Source organism: Colletotrichum gloeosporioides (assembly GCF_011800055.1).
Source record: "Colletotrichum gloeosporioides strain Lc1 chromosome Unknown consensus_59, whole genome shotgun sequence".
Taxonomy (NCBI): Eukaryota; Fungi; Ascomycota; class Sordariomycetes; order Glomerellales; family Glomerellaceae; genus Colletotrichum; species Colletotrichum gloeosporioides.
The window spans coordinates 255,064-273,391 of record NW_025544704.1 but is presented as its reverse complement, the minus strand read 5'-3'; the positions used below and the strand labels follow the sequence as shown (position 1 = coordinate 273,391).

At 54.9% G+C, this 18,328-nt stretch overlaps 3 protein-coding genes across 3 annotated transcripts; all 3 read left to right on the top strand.

The window, feature by feature from the left end:
- Positions 1-2,740: 2,740 nt before the first annotated feature.
- GCG54_00000235 (uncharacterized protein) lies at positions 2,741-4,349 on the top strand (the record flags this gene model as incomplete). The annotated part of the gene is made up of 2 exons (XM_045400376.1): positions 2,741-2,792; positions 2,857-4,349. 2 exons carry the CDS (start codon positions 2,741-2,743, stop codon positions 4,347-4,349), a joined length of 1,545 nt encoding a protein of 514 aa, XP_045262027.1.
- Positions 4,350-4,972: 623 nt separating this feature from the next.
- GCG54_00000234 (uncharacterized protein) lies at positions 4,973-6,004 on the top strand (the record flags this gene model as incomplete). Its single annotated transcript, XM_045400375.1, has 3 exons — positions 4,973-5,416; positions 5,480-5,820; positions 5,896-6,004. The coding sequence occupies 3 exons, from the start codon at positions 4,973-4,975 to the stop codon at positions 6,002-6,004; spliced, it is 894 nt and encodes a 297-aa protein (XP_045262026.1).
- Positions 6,005-9,970: 3,966 nt separating this feature from the next.
- GCG54_00000233 (uncharacterized protein) lies at positions 9,971-13,708 on the top strand (the record flags this gene model as incomplete). The annotated part of the gene is made up of 1 exon (XM_045400374.1): positions 9,971-13,708. One exon carries the CDS (start codon positions 9,971-9,973, stop codon positions 13,706-13,708), a length of 3,738 nt encoding a protein of 1,245 aa, XP_045262025.1.
- Between the last annotated feature and the right edge of the window lie 4,620 nt (positions 13,709-18,328).

Below are 18,328 nucleotides of genomic sequence, written 5' to 3'. Positions count from 1 at the left end.
ACTCGGAACCCAATCAAGTTCTTTCAAAATAAGAGTTGAGTTCGCCGGGCAGAGTCGGATTCCAGTAAAGTGGGTTGAAGCCATCTCTGTGCGCTGCTGCACGGCCTAGGTTTAGAGGCCATGAAACTGCTCATCGATGCCGGCACTAGCCACCGTCGATTTCGAGCCGAATAGGGCGAATGTTCATTTTGGGGCCGAATGTGCTCATTAATGTCAGAAAATCTAGTGGAGACGATGCCATTTGCGTGGGCAAATTTTCATTTGACATGAGCGTTCTTGAAGTTCTTGCTGTAATATCCAGCTATAGAGATCAGCATCGAAAGACCATCTCTTCGAAACAGGATGAAGCTCGAGCGTGCGAAAAGGAGCTCCCAATTCACGTCGCACGAAGAGAACGGGCCCTCATATGGATGCAGCGTCTTTCGAGTCGCCTCTGATTGACGAAGATGCCTCGACGTTAGCAATGCGCCAGGTACCGAGTGAGATCGCCTGATCCAGCAGCTGCAAGGAAAGACTCAAAATCGCCTTATTTTTGACCAAAGAGAGGCGCCGGAGACATGCGGCTCGTTTCTCGATAGTGGTATGCTTCGGCGAAGGCACTGTCTCCCGTCCATCAACGTTGCAAGGGCTGAATACAACCGCACAGCTGCGAGTACTTTCCGTTAGCCGCGGTGTCTGTGAGATGAGCCAAGATGAGATTCAGGGTCAACGCGATTGTGTTGGTGGTCGTTGGGAAAACGTGGACAAAAAAACATCAGAAGAATCCTTCCTAATTGTAATCTCGGTGTGATCGAGCCAGCACCATCTCTCGCAGTTACCGGGAAACCCGCAGCTCAAGTGACGCGAACTACATGACCCAATCCCACGCTCAGCCGAAATCGACGAGGCAAGAGATCCGGCGATGAAGTGGTGAGGTATCGCTGAGAAGTAAATCGATCCGTATGTACGCAAGCTGCCGGGGCATTGTCTAGTCTCGGCAACGAGGTTGCTCCGAATTCACGAGGCTCGAAGTTCGTAGGATCGGAAAAGTCAATTGAGGGCGTAGTAGTACTGTCCTGAGATCACTTGCAGAAAGCGAAGACGAGATACGAATCGCAGGAAAAGACGAAGTGTGCCATGTCCGGGCTACTCGGCCAAGCTCAACGAGCAGGGCGACGGTACCTTGGAACGCCTTGATGCTGGATTAACATAATGCCCGCATTCGCGGGTCATTGACGAGAAGGCGACTGTAGTGGCCGAGACCTAGTGGAGACAGTGACAGCAACGGCAGGACAAGGAAGACGAAGTTGAAGGCTTCACCATGATGATAGGCTGAAGTTTTCCGCCGTGATGTGGTCCGGGCCAAAGGTCGCATACTTGAAGGAAATGCGGCACTTTGAATTGAAATTCGATGTTTCTCCGGGCAAGCCGTAAAGGAGGGCGGGCAGAACTAATGGCGTGAGAATGCTGTTGGTATTGAAGAGGCATCCCTGAAAATGGAGCTTTTGAACCTACAGGAATAGGTGAAACGGAGCGAGAGTTCATCGAATGAAGGTCCGTGTGCCTCAAGCGTTGGATTTCTTCTGTGCTTTTCTTCAGGCGGGAGGACGAAAGTGGCAGTTGGAGCATGCCGTTGGCCAGTTGAGGCAGACATGATGCAGATAGCAGTGGAAGTTTCCATGCGGAGACGGGAGAGAAGTCAACGGTGGATGTGATGGTCTGGAAGCTGTGTGTGCCAAGAGGGGGGCGGCTGGAGATATTGCTCCATGTGCTGGGATGCTTTGAGATGTCCTGTTTCGATCTTCTTGCGTGTGGTGGGTGAGCTTGAACGTGGCAGTGTGTCGCTGAGTTGGAGAGCATGCGGGGAGAGATGGTGTCGAGGGAAGTCTGTTGGGCATTCCAGATGCGCCTACAATGTTGTACCTTCCGTTGATACCATGGCCCGATGTTCCAGGCCAGCGTTGATCTGAAGACTGAGGCATCTGAGGGTTTGGTGTGGTGCAAGATGAGGTGCCTGCCCTTGCAGCTCGTCTTTCATCAGAGGCAGGTACATGTGCTGGGCGATGCGTGTGGCAGGAACCGGGAGGCAGTACGTATCGAACTTGCTCAAGCGGAAGGAAGTGTCTGGGGAGAAACCGTTGGAGGCAGCTGCCACACTTCACAGCGAAGCTCCTTCACTTTCCGATGCTTCTTCAGCCAGTGTGAGTCGGAGTTTGCAATGGGAATCTGGGAAGGCGTGAGTTTCCCCCCGCTGTCCCGGCGCCGACCCACCTTCCTCAGTGACACACGCACACCTCCAGAGCGTGGGTGAGTGATAAGATAAGAGCTACACCCCTGCTGGCAATCTGCGGAAGTGGGGCAGCTGCACCTCAAGCGATGGCGCTAATTCGCCGACGATGCCAGTCCTTCCTCCTGACTGGTTCATTGCTGGGAAAGTACCCGCCATCTGTACCTCCGCTAACCGAATGACGTCCCCTTTCGACCCCACGCCCCGCTAAGTCGTTGTCACTGCTGAAGCATCACATGAACCCCTTCTCCAAGACCCGTGGCCATCCCTCTGTCTGACTGCGCTGTTCGTCGTTATCGCAGAACTGCCTCCTACACACTTCCATGGCCCCTTTTACGCCTTACACAAGCACCCGATAGACACATCTTGCGGCCTCTATTCTACCCCAAACAACATCAGTCCCACGAACTTCAACACCATCCGCCCTGAGCACCCCGCGGACCCCACGCTGAGCTCCGATCGCCTTCGCTGATCATGTCGCTCTTCACCGCGCAGCTCCATCCAGGGCGGGCTCTGGGCTTTCTCGGTTTGCATGAACTCTGCCCTTGGGATAGGCACTCTCAGACACTAACTCTATCGTTGTCGCCTAGTTCTCGGAGCATCCTTGCATGATGTCTTGACGCGACTGAAAGCCGAACCCCAGCGTTTCCCCCAGCTCGACCTCGCCTATTCCCGCGACCAACCAGTCCAGGAACCCGTTACCCTGACGCTTCCTGCCAACGGCATCCGCCTACGCTTCGATGGCCCCGAACAGCGCTTGCGCTTGATAGAGATTATCGACTTTACAAAGAATCATGTAACCTTCAAGGATCGTGATCTGGTCAAGCCTGCAAACTCGCAAGGGCCGCCATCGTCTCCCGTCCCCGGAGAATCCAGCTCCGGCCCAACCTTCCGACACATCTACCACAGGCTGCTCGGACCAACCTATGGCGGAGAGTATATTCCACCTACACCGGACGCCCCCGACAACCTGGGTAACTACATACTTTCTTATCCCGGCGTCGCCTTTACCTTCCGACTCGCCGAATCTGCATATTCTCCCACCAAGGACGTTGTGTCTTTGCTGTCTTCCGCTACCAGCCAAGTGGCCACATCCATGGCCGTGTTCAGTGGAGATTCATGGGCGCAAGCGCGAGAGGCACTCTGGACGGAGATCCTGCCCAGTGTCAAGACAGTTCCCGTCCTCCCGAGGGGCAAGGACGTTGTCCCCGACGAGATCTCTCTGGTCAAGATTCATGGGGGCGGCAAGCTCCAGCTGTTCCGCAAGTGGTCCAACTCATCAATCTGGATCATCCTGGGAGAGACCAGTCCTCAGGAACTGATCGCAGAGCTTGGCCCACCCAACGCCACATATCGGAAGAACGACCAGAGAATGACAATACACAAGCTTCGGACGGCGAGCCATAGCCGCGCTCGGTCGAACGGTGCTGACCTGAGTCGTCCAGACGACTTGACGGATACCGACCAGTCGTCTGCCAACACAGGCTCAGATGATGACAATGACGAGGCTGTCGAGGAAGACATTGCTGGCAATGTTTCTGGTGAATGTTTCTACAATTACTTTTATTTGGGCTTTGACGTTCTGGTCTCAACGCCGTCTCCGCCGTCACGACCGCCGCCTGCCCAAAATGAGTCTCAGGTGCCGCCTAGCAAGCCCATCAAGTCAGAGTCTCCTGATCGGCTGGTTGCTACCAAGTTGGTTCTCCATGGAAATGTACCTGGATCATATGAATTCAACCGACACCGTAGATGCCGCTGGGAAGTTAGCTACCTAGATGATGGTTCGCCGGGTGCATCGGCAAACTCAGAGACCAAGTTTACCGAGATCAAAGATAGACTGAACGAACGGTGGAGCAGCGCATATCCTGACGGAGACTCAAAGGCTCCCCAAAGAGGTATGGTCCTCAATAGGGGATGGGGGGATAGTCCCGGCAGCAGTTGCGAATTTCTTGGGGGATGGGAGGACAGCGGCGCCAAGAGACTGGATGGTACAGACGATTCAACCACTACTCTATTTGGATTCCCAGGCCTCGTGTTTGAGGTGCTGAAGAACGATCATGTTAATACGGTCACGGTGTTTTAGGGTTTGAATTGGGCATTAAACCTGGGGTCAGGTGTTATGGTGGTTGTGTGGTTGTGCTGCTGCTTCCATTGAGCCAAGCTGTCGGCCAGGGAGAGGAGGCTTTGGGTTGGCTACGATATCCCTACATGCAGGATGGGGTTATGCTCAAATCCAGATGCCTCTTTAGACACCACCTCCGTTTAGCCTCGTTCTTTGGAGTGCCCGCCAACTCAACATGGAACAGCCATGACGTGTCGGACAACAGATATCCCATTGGCAAGGCTTCTTCCCCATCCACTTGCAATAGTCCATCTGATTTTGCATTTCATGCAAGACAGACATGGGATATTTCAGCTTTGTCCTCGCTTTACTTGTTGGTCTGACTCGGCCTACGTTTCGGGAGTCAAGGGCATTGCCACAAGCACCTACCATGTTGTAAAGCTCCAGCAGCTCCGAACAGGCCGTCCATATTCAACAGCTAACAGCTTCCAGACCCGGCGCCAAAAACAATAAATAATACAGGTCGAAGCCTGTCAATCACAATCGTTTCTCATCACAGCAGCATAGAACAGTACATCCTTTCGAAAAATACCCAGAGATACCCCAAGAGATACCCATCCGCACCCCCCAAAACCACAGACAAAATGAAGGCACCTCCAGCAGCTCAGAACGCCAAGCAGAACGCGCTGGCGCTTAAGAGATATCTGCCCCGCAAGCTCCGAGAGGCGGCCGAGGACGAAGCCGAGGTGGAGAAGGGCATCGGGCATGACCTGATCATCTACAGCTTCGACCGCCCCAACGGGCAGTACGGCTACACGCCCTTCACGATCCAGCTGCGCATGCGCCTGCGCCACGGCGGCGTCCAGCACAAGGACCGCGCCGCCAACTTCTTCCAGGCGCCCAAGCAGCGCGTCCCGTACGTCAAGCTTGCCGACTCCGACGAGCTCGTCGGCGAGGCCCAGTTCGTCATCCAGCGCCTGGTGCAGACTGGCAGGCTCCCGGACCTCAACAAGGACCTCTCCGCGGCTGATAAGGCTAAGGATGTTTGCATCCGCGCCATGTTGGAGGATCGCGCCTACTTCCTTGTTGTAAGTGGCTTCGCTGGACGAGAGTATATACACATGAAGGGTGAATACTGATGAGGACTGCAGCTCTACGAGAGATGGCGCGGCCAGTATGAGCAGATGTGGCACGACGGCCCCTTTGCCCACTTTGTCTGGGGCGCGAGACACATCTCGCACCAAATGGCGCGCGGCTACGTCAACTCCCAGCTGTACCTGCAGGGCGTCGGCCGCTACACCGACGACGAGGTCAAGACCTTCGCCACGGACGTCGTCACCTCTCTCAACGGCTTCTGCGAGACGGCGCTCTCCAAGCTGTCGCTCGACTCCCGCGAGTCCCGCGAGCCCTTCTGGATCCTGGGCGGCCAGCGACCTACCGAGGCTGACTTTGTTGCTTACGGCAACCTGGCGACGGTTCTGGGAACCTCTGTGTAAGTTTTCAAATGCGCCTGTACACTGACATTAGATGGCATAAGAATCAGGAGTAGCTAACACGCCTGGCACAGCAACCCGGTCCATGCGGCTCTGATCCGCGAGAAGCCCGCCTTGGTCGAGTACATTGGACGGATTCACGAGCGCTACTTCTCCGAGTACAAGTCCCCTGTTCACTCTTGAAGTAAAGGTAGTTTGGTTAGGGTGAGATACCCCGATACCCCCCCAGGACACCCCTAGGACAAGAGGAAAGGTCCGCCGTGTCGCGCGCGCGCCTGCTATTTGGTCGAATTTTCATATCATATCAAAGTCCTTCGTTGAGAGAGAGAAGTAGGGGGTCCCGAGGAACACGGTTATGGGCTCTTGGCTGTTTTCTTTATGTATTTGGTGTGCTTTCAAACCGTGCTCTCACACAGGAAAAGAGAAGGGAAGACGGGATTGTGCTTTGTATTCCGGGAAACCGATATTTGGAAAATGTGGAAAAGGTTTCCCCCGGCCGTTAGGAGCAGTACACTGATACCTAACTGGAGTCTTTCTGGTCTTCCTAGAGCTTAATTACCCGGTTCGCCAATACTATTGCTGTTTTTACATAATTTCTGTGTCTGACATGAGGTGTGTTTTATGCAAGCTGATCGGTGAGAGATGTGAGGCGGTATGTTCGATGAATTGCATGAACGAGGCTGCTAGCTCTTCGCAGCAATAGCGGGGGAGCAGTATCTGAATGAACAACTAATGAGGGGTTCGCCAAGCGGTCATGGCAGATGTCGCAGCAAACCGGGGAGACCCTTTGAGAGAGATGCGATGGGCGGTCTGATCCGCCCTCGTCCGTTAGCGCGGATCGGGGGCCGCCCCGCCATTTTTATTGTTGCTGCGTTAGCGCGGTCGAGTAAACCGGTTAGAAGCTGGTTGGGACCCCTCAAAGGAAGAGCACGAGGATGCGATTGTGATGGGGAACAAAGGAACAGGGAACAACGGGTTGCTGCTGCATAACATGCGTTTCCGCAGCTCGCTTGCGCTTGATGGTCAGCAGCATCCCGGGGCGGAAGTGGCTACAACTGGCAGGTGCCGTCTGTTGTTCGTGCCCCACATCTGCTCCCGGACCGGAGTAAGGATAGTCCGCTAGGTACGGCAAAGACCCCAGGCGGGGCCGCGCTTCAAACCTGGAAGTGGAGCTGCCCGGGGGCGGGATAGGTGCTGTAAGTGAACTTCTTCATCGAAGCATCTGAAGCGAGGTGAGGGTGTAGATGTACTCTGCCCCTATTTCCATTGCAGAGTCTTTGGCAGTCGCTTGGATTGACATGACCTTCGACGAGGTATCTGGGCGCACAGGAGCGAAAGGGGGCATCGAATGTCTGGCCCTGGCATTACTCCTATGGGCTGTCTCAGCCACCATCATGAGTGAGAATGCTGTGTAACTGAAAGTGTCCAGAACTGAGCGATATATTCTGAGATCAGTTTCACCGCGTGGAAAGGGCATTCATGCTGACGAGACCCCTTCAAGGGAGAAGAGGCGACGGCTGAGGAAAACAGACCGCCACCTGGCATAAAAAGATGGCGCCCCTTCGTCACCATCCCCCTCCCAGAGGCTTCCGCACCCAAGGCATGATCCCCTTGTTCGCACATTCACGTCGTTTTTTCCGTCTCCTGCATCACGGCGGCGAAGGCGGACGACGTTGTCGCCGATCAGTCCTAAGGTCAGCAGCCCGCTCGTGGCGGCTGGTGTCTTGATTTTTATTTGGGTAGTCGCGTTGTCGACGACGAAAAACCATCCTCTGCATGGAATAGTGAGCAGCAAGAGTGGTAGCAGTGGTAGCAGCAGCAGCAGCAGCATCAGCAGCAGCATCAGCATTGGCAGTAGCAGTGGCAGTGGCAGCGGCGGCGGCAGGGGTTGGAGGAGTGGTTTGAGCCATCATCTGTTCGGCAGTCCCTCGCCTGGATCTCAGTACGACGATGCCGACCTCGCGTTGATGGAGACCTGCAACAAGACCCGGTGGACAGACGGGCTCTGACTGAGCTGCCATAGCGACTGCGGCCCCAACAAGACGTCCATCTGCGGAGGACTCAACAATGCCCGGAATCGGCTGCAGATCTGTATGCGGCTGGCCATCGATATCGGCGCAGGAGTCAGCTTCCCCTACGTGGTATGGAGATGAAATCTACAGCCCCCACCCGGACGAGACAGAGAAGGCTAACACAAAGGGTTAGACGAAGCGCAATGAGGCCGTGTGGGTCGTGACGGACGGTGATACCATCTGCCCCGACGTGTGGTGGGATATGGAGCGGCTCAAGGAGAAGATGGCGGAGCGGTGTCCCAGCCTGCGCATCAACTCGTGCGCGGAAAACCCGGAGGGGATGAGCCAGGAGCTCAGGATTCCCACCAGACACTACATGGAGCGGCCGCACTTCAACGAGACGTGGCGCATGCTCGTGAACGACACGCTGAAGGAGAACAACGTCACGCTGAGCAACGTGACGGCGCAGAACCAGCTGCTCCTGCGCTACGCGGACCCCCACGTCGCGTGGAGCTACCGCGACTCGGGCGAGATGCGGACGCTGCGCAAGGCGCTCTTCAACGCGCTGTCGTTCAACCGGACGCTGCTGGCCATCGGCGAGGAGCTGGCGCTGTCGGAGGGCCTGCACGGCGGCAACTTCATCGGCATCCACCTGCGCGCCGAGAACGACTGGCCGACGTATTGGGGCACGCCGGCGCGGCAGATGGAGGAGCATGCGGCCGAGGTGCGCAAGACAAACCGGCAGGCGGCGGGCGGCAAGCAGCCGCCGACGAAGACGGTGTACGTCAGCTGCGCGGACCGCAACGTGATCCAGAAGTTCCGCGACATCCTGGCCGTGGACGGGTACACGGTGACGGACAAGTGGACGCTGTTCGCGGACCAGCCCGAGAAGCTGGCGCTCGTGGAGAGCCTGCCGTTCGACGAGAAGGCGATTGTCGAGTACGCGGTGCTGATCAAGGGCCGGTACTTCCAGGGCAACCTGGTGTCGACCATGTCGTCGCTCGTGGCGTACGCGCGCACGCGGGACCAGCCCGAGGAGTATTTCTCGACGTACATCTACCCGAACACGATGAAATGGGGGATAGATAGGTACTACAACGAGCCGTTTACGATGAGGGGCGATAAGCATACGAAGGAGTTTGTAATCAGCGGGCAGGACATTATGGATGCTTTTCCTTGAGGAATATAGATTTCGTGCACCATGGCATTGCCGGGGAACATCGGACTTTAGACTGCAATATGACAATTATTACCTAGCCATTAGAATGAGGAAGACAAGAAGAGGCCTCTTAACAGCTGCCCGCCGTCTGCCCCGTACGTCCTCCGGAGTAACACGATGATCCGCGCCGGTGATTGCCGAAAAACCGGTGGACACCCTTGGACGCGGTGTGGAGCGGATGTGCAGCGAGTGGGGAAGAAGCGGCAGGCGAGAAGGCAATTTTAGCGCGACCTGGGTGGGTGGGTGCTCTGTTGCTTGGTACTTGGTGCTTGGTGCTACGCCACGGCAGAGCTAGCTGCCAAGTACCAACTGGAGAAGGACAAGAGGGAGCTTCTCTGGAGTCCAGGTCTGGTTTGCGGCTTGCCTGTCACTGTTCCCTGCCCTTGCTGTCCCGGTCGCGCTGCATGGCCGCTTGTCTTGCTGCTACTCCAACAACCACCTAAGTCTTCTTGGTCACTGGTCTGGCGCTGCTGCCGTTGCCCAACGATTTCTAGTCAACGATTCCTAGTCAACCGGTTCCCCAAGATCGACACCAACCTATGCTCAGCTGGCACATGTCAATGCCCTGTTTCGGCTCGGACGAATCAGCGCCTCTCTTCGCCAAAAACTTCGTCACCTTCGTCCCTTCACATGGGATACCTGCCTTTCTAGACTCGTCTTTGCACCTGCGCACCGTCGCCTGTGCCCCCCCTTGCGTCGACCTCAACCGGACTGTGATGGCCGCTGCGGCCTGTTAACGTCCTCCTTTTCGTAACCACCGACGCTTGTTGGCGACACGACACCGACACCAGAAACACCACACGAGCAGCGCACCGACGACGACGACGATACCAAAAACCACGAGGCCGATTTGAGAAACTTCACCACCCAACACCCTTTTCCCCCAGCGACGGCGGCCATGCGAGCAACCTCGCCGCAATGACGGAGAAGGATGCCGCCCAGCAGCGTGCCGTTTTCACGAGGAAGCTGAGCCCGCACTCGATGCCTGGGGATAGGGGAAGCAGCAGGGGTAGCTACGAGACGGGCGAGTCGAGCGCGACGGGGAGCCTCCTCAACGACACCACGCTCCTGCCTTCGCCCGACGAGTCGAGCGGTCGCCGCCCAACATCCAACTCGTCGGCACCGAGAGACGCTGAATTCACGAGCGGATATGCTGCGAGGGACGTGAAGAAGCAGAGGGCGCCTAGGCATCGCTCCAACGGCGGGTTCCTGCTGCAGGATGCCATTCGCAACGATGACGACTCCGATGGGGACCAAGGGGTCCGCCGGCGACATTCACGCAACCCACCGACCAGCCGCAGAGCAAAAGAGTCTGGGAGAGCGTCCGACAGATCAGGTTCTGGCGCTGGCCGCGACGCCGGCCTGACGTTTGCCGAGATGGACACCTCGCCGCGACGGAACGGCGATATCTCACCCACGCAGCCGACACATAATTTGACCGTCAGGAAGCGGGATGCGGTGAACGGCAGGCCGCTCAGCGGATCGAGCTATACCCCGCCCTCGACCAGCCACTCGCTCGATATCGATTCCACGCAGATCGTGAACATGGCTCTTAACTTGAGCGAGTCGCGGCGGCAGGCGTCGCGAAGGATCGCATCCCAGGCGGTGCCCACTCTGGCGCAGCTCCCGGACGCTACCGGTCCGAACCTGAAGAACCATTACCAACAACAACGAAGAATATCGCGGACGAGGTCGCCGGGCCCGGATAAGGCTTTGACGCCCAGGCTGCCGTCGGCCGGCGTGCTTCACAGCCCTTTGCAGGCCTCTTTCGACATGAGCCGCGAGGGCACGTTTCGAAACCACTTTACTCCATCGACTCTTGCTAGGGCGCAGAAGGCGAAGGAACATCTCGAACTTATGGCGCAATATAGGCGCTTGTTGGAGCTGGTACCGCCGATCCAGCCACAAACTTCGAGCCGCCCGACGACGGCTAGCCCGCCGACGTCTTCAGGGGGTATTGCGAAGACCCCGACATATGGCAGCTCCGATGGGAGCGTACGGCTAGGCCGACAATATAACCCCTTACAATACATTCGAAATAGAAGGGTTCGGGCGCGGGAACGCAAGGCCATTGACGGAGAGGCCCAGGGATTTGGGGATACCATCAAGGTCGACAACTGGATTGATGATGTGGCCAAGTGGGCTGCCACGGGCCAGACGAATGCGGACGGTTGCACGCTGCCCCCTTTCCCTGATGCTGATGCGCGAGAGAACGCCTTACAGCTTGCTGCAAATGCCAACAAACCGAGGCGACCAAGGCTGGACTGGTTCGTTGACCCGGCAGATCTCCTTGCTGACGCATACTGGCTGGAGCAAGATCATCACAAGCAGCTGATTGAAGACCGGCAATGGCGCAAGATCTATCCCCAGATGCCCGATCTCCACAGACCATTGTCAAGGCAGAATGCAGAGTATGGCAGCGAGTCGGGTCACACGCCGGGTCGGAAGGAGCACGAGGATGCGGACCCTGCGATAGACCCCAAGACCGGTTATCCAAAGCTGGCCAAATCCGATACCGACCACTCGCACGCCAGCAGCACTCGAGACCGTGCCCGCCAGAAGCTTCATGATCTCACGGGCCATCACCATCACCGCCACAGCCAGTCGACGCATAGCCATCATGACTACTTGCGCCTCGGCAAGTCATCCTTCTCAGATGGATCTGACAGCGAGAACGAAAAGATCAAGAAGATTGAGAGGAGAAACCGGACCGGCACATTGACGAGTAGCCACCAAGATATCCTTGAGAAACAGATGTTGGAAATGATTGCTAGGGAAGCCCGAGAGAACGATCCTAAGAGGACGGACGATTCTGGGTGGATGACCCCGGAGCGGGATGCGGGAGCGCTGTCTCAGCCGCAATCACGCCAACACAGCCGAAAGGCTTCGATTGTCGAGGTTAGCGAGTCCGACGAGAGAAAGAGCAAGGACAAGCCCCGAAAGACTCCGAGCTACCTGCAGCGACCTGGAAGACCCAGTCTGGAGATTCCTCCTCACCCAGCTCGCAGGAGCTCTTTCGATGTCGATTCTTCACAACCCAACTCTCCTGATGGTGCAGTCCGCGGGGATCCTTTCATTCCCGCACTTGGAGGCGATTTATCCCCGGGATCCAGTCGCGCCAACTCACCGACCAGGAATCCCTTTTCAAAGGTCAAGCAAGCAATCTTCCGCGATCGAAGTAAAGAGAGAGGAAGCGAACGGATTTCAGAAGAGCGTTCTAGCGCTGAGTATCTGGCAAGCGCACCGAAGACGCCATTTGAAGCGTCGCCAGAGTCATCCGGAGAGCGGAGGTCAATTGACAGGCGGGGGTCTTCTAGGAGTCCTTCCCGCAAGATCGCCCAACGAACGACCGGAGACAGCCACAAGTCGCACCGCAGCGTAACTAGTATCAAGCTGCGCAGCGATGACCCGGGCGTCAGAGGAATTTTCAAAGCAGCCCGCATCGACAAGGTTATTAGCGGTGGAGTATCGAAGCTGGGCGACCTCATCTGGCGTAAGGAGTCGGATACAGGCGATGGCCCATCGGAGGCAGAGGGCACGACGACAGACGAATCGGATACGGAGCCTAGAGGCAGGCGAAGAGGCGAGACGCCGTTGTCAAGGACTGCATCCATTCGCCAACAGAACAACAAGAACTTCCTAGACGTGATGCCGACCTTCCAATCGGACAAGTTGAGAGCCACCGAAAGCGAACCCGCTATTCCCCTGGATCCGACGTCTCGCCCGCCGAGCCGTAGATCCCCTCGGTTTGATAGACTCAAGCCGCCACGCATCGACATTTTGAGCGCCTCGCCCAGCTCATCACCCAGCTCGGCCAAGCGACTGTCTGATTTGTCTGAGGGCGAGCCGAGATCAGGTGCCAGTGAAGGAGTCAAGGAGGCAGACAAGCGGCTCAATTCCATTCTCACGATGCCCCAGGCCCTATCGCCTGACGCTCAGCCGCCTTCGCAGCGCAGTCGCCACTGGTCAATTTCCGATCACAGCCCGGCGCCAGATCGCGCCCCCATGTCGAAGCGAGAGATCGCCCGCCTACGCGCTCTGGTCCTCAGTTCCGGCATCAAGGCGATGGAAATCACTCGCCGCGCCAACGAACCGCGCCCCATGTTTGCCAATGAAAGGCGCCCGTCGCAGCATGACCTGCAGGTCGCCAATGTCTTCTGGCCGGAAGTCGCCAAACTCAGCACCGACCCCTCCATTCGCAATAAAGCCATTCCCCAGACAGAATTGTACCAGTTCGCGGCCAAGACTCTAGGCACATCAATCCAATGCTCTGGCCAGGAATGGCAAAAGTCAGCAGACACCTTTGTCTCGGAGACAGTCCCCGCGCTGCATCGTCGTGTGGAGGACGTCCGCCGCCGTGTGGCCACCGACCTGTCAGCCATGACGCGCGCAGCGGCCGACGAAGCCGACGAGACCAGCCGTGATCTGACGCTCGGCCAGCGACTCAAGATTAAGCACACCCTCGACGTAATCGAGAAGATGCTCCGCCGGCGCAGACGTAGGTTCCGCTGGGTCCGTCGGGCCATGTGGCTCGCTGTCGAGTGGGTGCTCGTCGGTTTCATGTGGTACGTGTGGTTTGTCGTGATGATTCTGAGGGTGTTTTGGGGCATTGGGCAGGGCGCCGTCGGGGCTGTGAGGTGGCTGTTGTGGTTGTGAGGTCCTCCTGGCGTGACGGACCTTTGCATTTCCTATTACTACACTTTACCTTACTGTCATTACATGCATAGCGAGACTGCATCATCATCATCAGCAAGCTACGGAGTCGAGATTTCTACCTTTTTTTTTTTTTTGTTTTTGGATGTTTGCTGGATACAGACAAACGGGCGGGGGAAGGGGAGAGCTACACAAAAAAAGAGAAGAGGCGAGAGAGAGCAAGATGAGGGGAGGGAGAGTGATGATACCCGATGGGAAAGGGGGATTACCGGAAGACACTCCCTGTTGCGTTTTTGTTTCTGTAATCGCTCGGGCTTTGTGCGTAAACACATTATCTTCTTTTTTGGTAGGTTTGGAAAAACACTTCTCCGTCGGGCTCCTTCGGATGGCCGGACATAATTGCGGCTGTGCCGGAGTGGTTGGGTTGGGGATATATATAATGATACATAACTTATCTTCTTCAAGGTGGTGTTAATCTGCTTGAGTGAGCAAATTGATGATTATCTACGTGTGTATTTGGCCATTGAAGATGGGTAGGTGTACACGGCACGGTGCTGTGAAATAGTTGTTTGGATGGAGACACCTCTTCGTCGGCCGTCATGTCCTCTATGTTGTCGAGCTGTGAGCGGCCATTTGCAAGAGCTCAGCCACGCAATCAATATCTCTGACGTGGTTGTTTGCAGTTGACGCACCACCTCACGTTTTGTGGCACATTCGCTGGATTCATGATGACGGGTTGCATCGTATAGCTGGCCGAAGTGTGTATGGAACATCGAATACTTCACGGAAGGAGACAAACGACGGAGAACGTGGTCTGAAAAGCTAGCCTGAGGGCGTGAGCGGGAGGAGTTGGGTGACCGTAAGCGGGGCTGCTTAAGACGTTCATGTTGGCGAACCAGACCGCGGTGACCAATCCGGAGATCCTTGTCGGCGATAATATTTGCCCTAGGAGACTCCCAGAATCCAGACCGGAGGAGGCCCCCTTTATCTTGCGCGCTGCCGCCGACGGATTGATGACTTGAATCGTAGCTAGAGCCCCTGGAGAAGGAGGTGTCTGGCAGTGGCCATGTGTATAAAAGCACGATGGGAGCAGAGACTTTGGAGGGTGAGAATGTTTGAGCTTGGTGGCTTTCGATGTGGTTGCTCTTTCACAACTGGCTGATTGAGAAAACCTCGCTGGAGCACTGAGAGAGAACAGAGTGGTTGAGCAGTGTGCAGATCTCATCTTTGCATGCGGCCTGGCGTTGTTGGGAGTTGTCGTCGATAGTTGATACGGTCACAGCAGTCAGCGTATCCGGGGTATGAACCTCGGATGTGTAACGATCAGAGGCAGTGTGGTGGGGAGAAGGAGATACAGAGCAACGCCATGGTCCTGTCTTATCTTTCGGTCACAAAAGCGCCCACCGAAGCAGCACTCAGGGCGTCATTTGCGTCTCCCTTGGAAAGTTTCTTGATTTTCGAGCATCCTATCGGGTTTAATACTTGGTTTCTTCGGGTTCAAGCTCGCTGCAGCTCGTGTAATAATCCCCAGATATAAAGCTAAAAGCATTGACGCGAGAACGTTTGAAGCAAACAAGCAATCTTGAGGACAGCGACGACCGATTAAATCTATTGAATTCCTCGCGATGAAGCTGCTGTTTTAGGATACGCGTTTTGAGGCGGAGTCTGCAAGAAGATAGCTGAGTTGATCTAGAGCGTGGCGTTTGCCAGAGTTGTAGTCTGTCGCATATTATTGAGAGAATGTGGGTGTATTTGGTTTGTATGACCACCTCACTAACAGCAGCTGAGAAGCTGAGATTTGGAGACTGTAGCGGGTGCCGAGTCGTTCTCTCTGCCAAATTTGAAGGCGCATTCGAGGCAACTCGGCAAGATTGGTTTGCTGGTGGACTCTTGTTCCAGTTGGAAACCACGGCTCATTTATGTAATTTGAGGAGCCACCTGTACGTACCCAACGTTGATTATCGTCAACCGACTGGACGATTTCGGGAATACACACATCTGTGAGGATATAAAAGGGAAAGGGTACGAAAGAGTCGTATCTAAACATGGTTATCTCTAAACATGATCTGGGACAATGGGCTGCGACTCGTTGGTGTGTCGTTGAAACATTGGTGTTATCCGACAGATGCGGTGAGAGTGCTTTCAGCCTGCGTATCCTGAAGCACCATGTATAACACCTGCTGCTTGCACGCAGTTCAACGATCCTCGCCATTCAAATTTCTGTTCTACTCTGTTTCTCGCGTATTGAGTAGCTTTGGAGAGCATAGTCTGCTGAATACTTCGTAGGAAGGGGTGGCGGGTAAGAACCCGCGCTGAGGGTGTGACTTAAGGGCACAGATACCGAGACATTCAGAGCTGACGATTGTGAATGTAAATGATTACTATTTGGTCATGAACACGACGCTCACTTGTCATCTTTGGGGTTCTAGAGATGCAACACGTCGGGGGAACTTACTTATGTCTAACATGTGAGAGCAACCCGTCCTTTGAACCTAGACATCAGTCATAGCGAAAGCTCCATAGCTGGCGTAGTGTATAAAATCTGAGCCATTGGAATATTGTGGACCTCAACCAAACCTTTGCCGTTCACAATCTTCAGGTCTGATAGAACAATCGTCGCGGAAGTGGCATCCCGGCAAACATGACAGCAACCTGACTTTGAGATGCTGAAGCTTCATCACTGCCTTCAAGTCTTTCTGGGCTTCATCTTCCACATTCTATTCAGTCGTTTTCCCCGGAGGTATTCTGCAGGTCATATCAAAGCGACCTTGCATCAGAGGATCTGTTACTCCTCCGAGCGATGTTAGTTATACGTAGCCTCGACATTGTGACCCTTTGGTCATAGATGTCCCGCCAATACCAACGGAGGCGTCAACGTTCTGCAAAATTTTCTGCGCGTCTCCCCCTATATTACAGTAAAGGGCTCACCGATTTATATATCCTGGAGCCTCATGTCTGTCGGAAACTTGCCCGGACCGACCGACAATCATCAACTGCCTGTGGATGGTTCTGCCTACCTGCTTGAAAGAGCACATGCCTGGTCCATCTGATCTGCTTGAGCCCATCAATCACCCCGATCCATTTTCGAAGCAAGTTAATCAAGTTGTTTTTCACCATCATAGGTTGACTTTTTCTATATGGGCGGATGGTGATAATAACATGTTGATAGTAATAAGTACGAAGACAGCGAGGACAACGATAATAAAGGAAAGTATGTTCTAGTATAGCTCATATGTAGCTAATAGACCGGCGGAGCAGAACAAGCGCAGCTTGTGGCCGATCATATCGGGGCCGAACGGGGCATGAAGGCTCCCGTGGCCTGGAAACGCCACCATACGAGAGGACACTCCCCAACCAAAGAGGTCTTCCCGAGAAGTTCTCGTGGCCACAAGCACGAAAAGCTCTGCTGCTGCCCTGTGCCCATTTCTCTTACTCTTCCTACAACCCACAACAAAGCAGAAAATATTGGTTACTCCCAGCCAACTGCGGGCTCATCATCACTACCTCTTATCAATTTCAACATCACATAATTCAACGACCCAGTCTCACTTCGAGCGACCCTACTGCAAAATGAAGCTCCGTTCAAGGACCATATACTCGCCCGACGATGGCAATCACCTGCGGTGGGCAGCCTTGCCTGCGGAGATTCGACTGATGATCCTGGAGCAAGCTGAGATCGGAAATATTCAAGCGCATGATTTGTCAAACTGGACAAGGGTCTCGAGGGAATGGTAAACGTTCTTCGAACCGCAAATTTTCCAGCACCTGGAGCTTCAATTTCCTGGTTCCGATATTGACGATCTGAACTCTTGTGTTCACGGCTATCGGAGAGACCTCGTCAAGAGGATCTCACTTCACGTAAGCACTCAAGAGTACGATAATGTGGACAGGTTCGACGAGGAAGAGAGCCAAGACACTATCAAGGCAAACAATAAGCTCTTCAGCCAAGCCCTGAAAAAGTTGTTTGTCTCTCTTTCGGCATGGTCTAGTGGGTCGCCTACAAGTGGTATCAGTTTAAGCTTGAGCGCCGGCTCTCCGAGCGATTTAGGCCGCCCTTGGAAGCATCGCACAGACACTGAGAGGAGTCAACATGATGGGAGACGTATTTACTCCTTGAACTCCAGGCAGCGTCTTCTTGGCAACTTACTAGACGCCAGCTCTGGCGCTCTCAAGCTTCCTAAGGTCTCTGTCGTCAACAGGTTTTCCGTAAATCAATATTGCTACAGAAGCCTGTCGAAGACATTGCTTGCGAAAGTTCTTCATAGCCTTTGCCGTCTCAAAACTATCAACTACGAGCCATGGCACGCGATTACGCAATTCAAACAAGTTTCCGGCGATGAGGCAACAGCTGTGCTGCTCGAGTGCGTGAGCGAATCGAGCACGATGGACTCAGTGCATATTTGGGAGGCGAAGTCTCGACTGAATGAAAGCGCACGTTTTGTCAGGTTTCGCGACGAATACCTTGTCTATCAAGCGGTCAATGCAAGCTGTCGTCTTCAGTGTTTTACCATTTGTCACGCTGTTGATGCCAGAGACTTTTTTCGGCATGCGTCGCGGGATGTGCTGGCAGACCTTTCTCAGCCATCAGATGGTCTTCGTACATGGCCAGCCCTCATATACCTA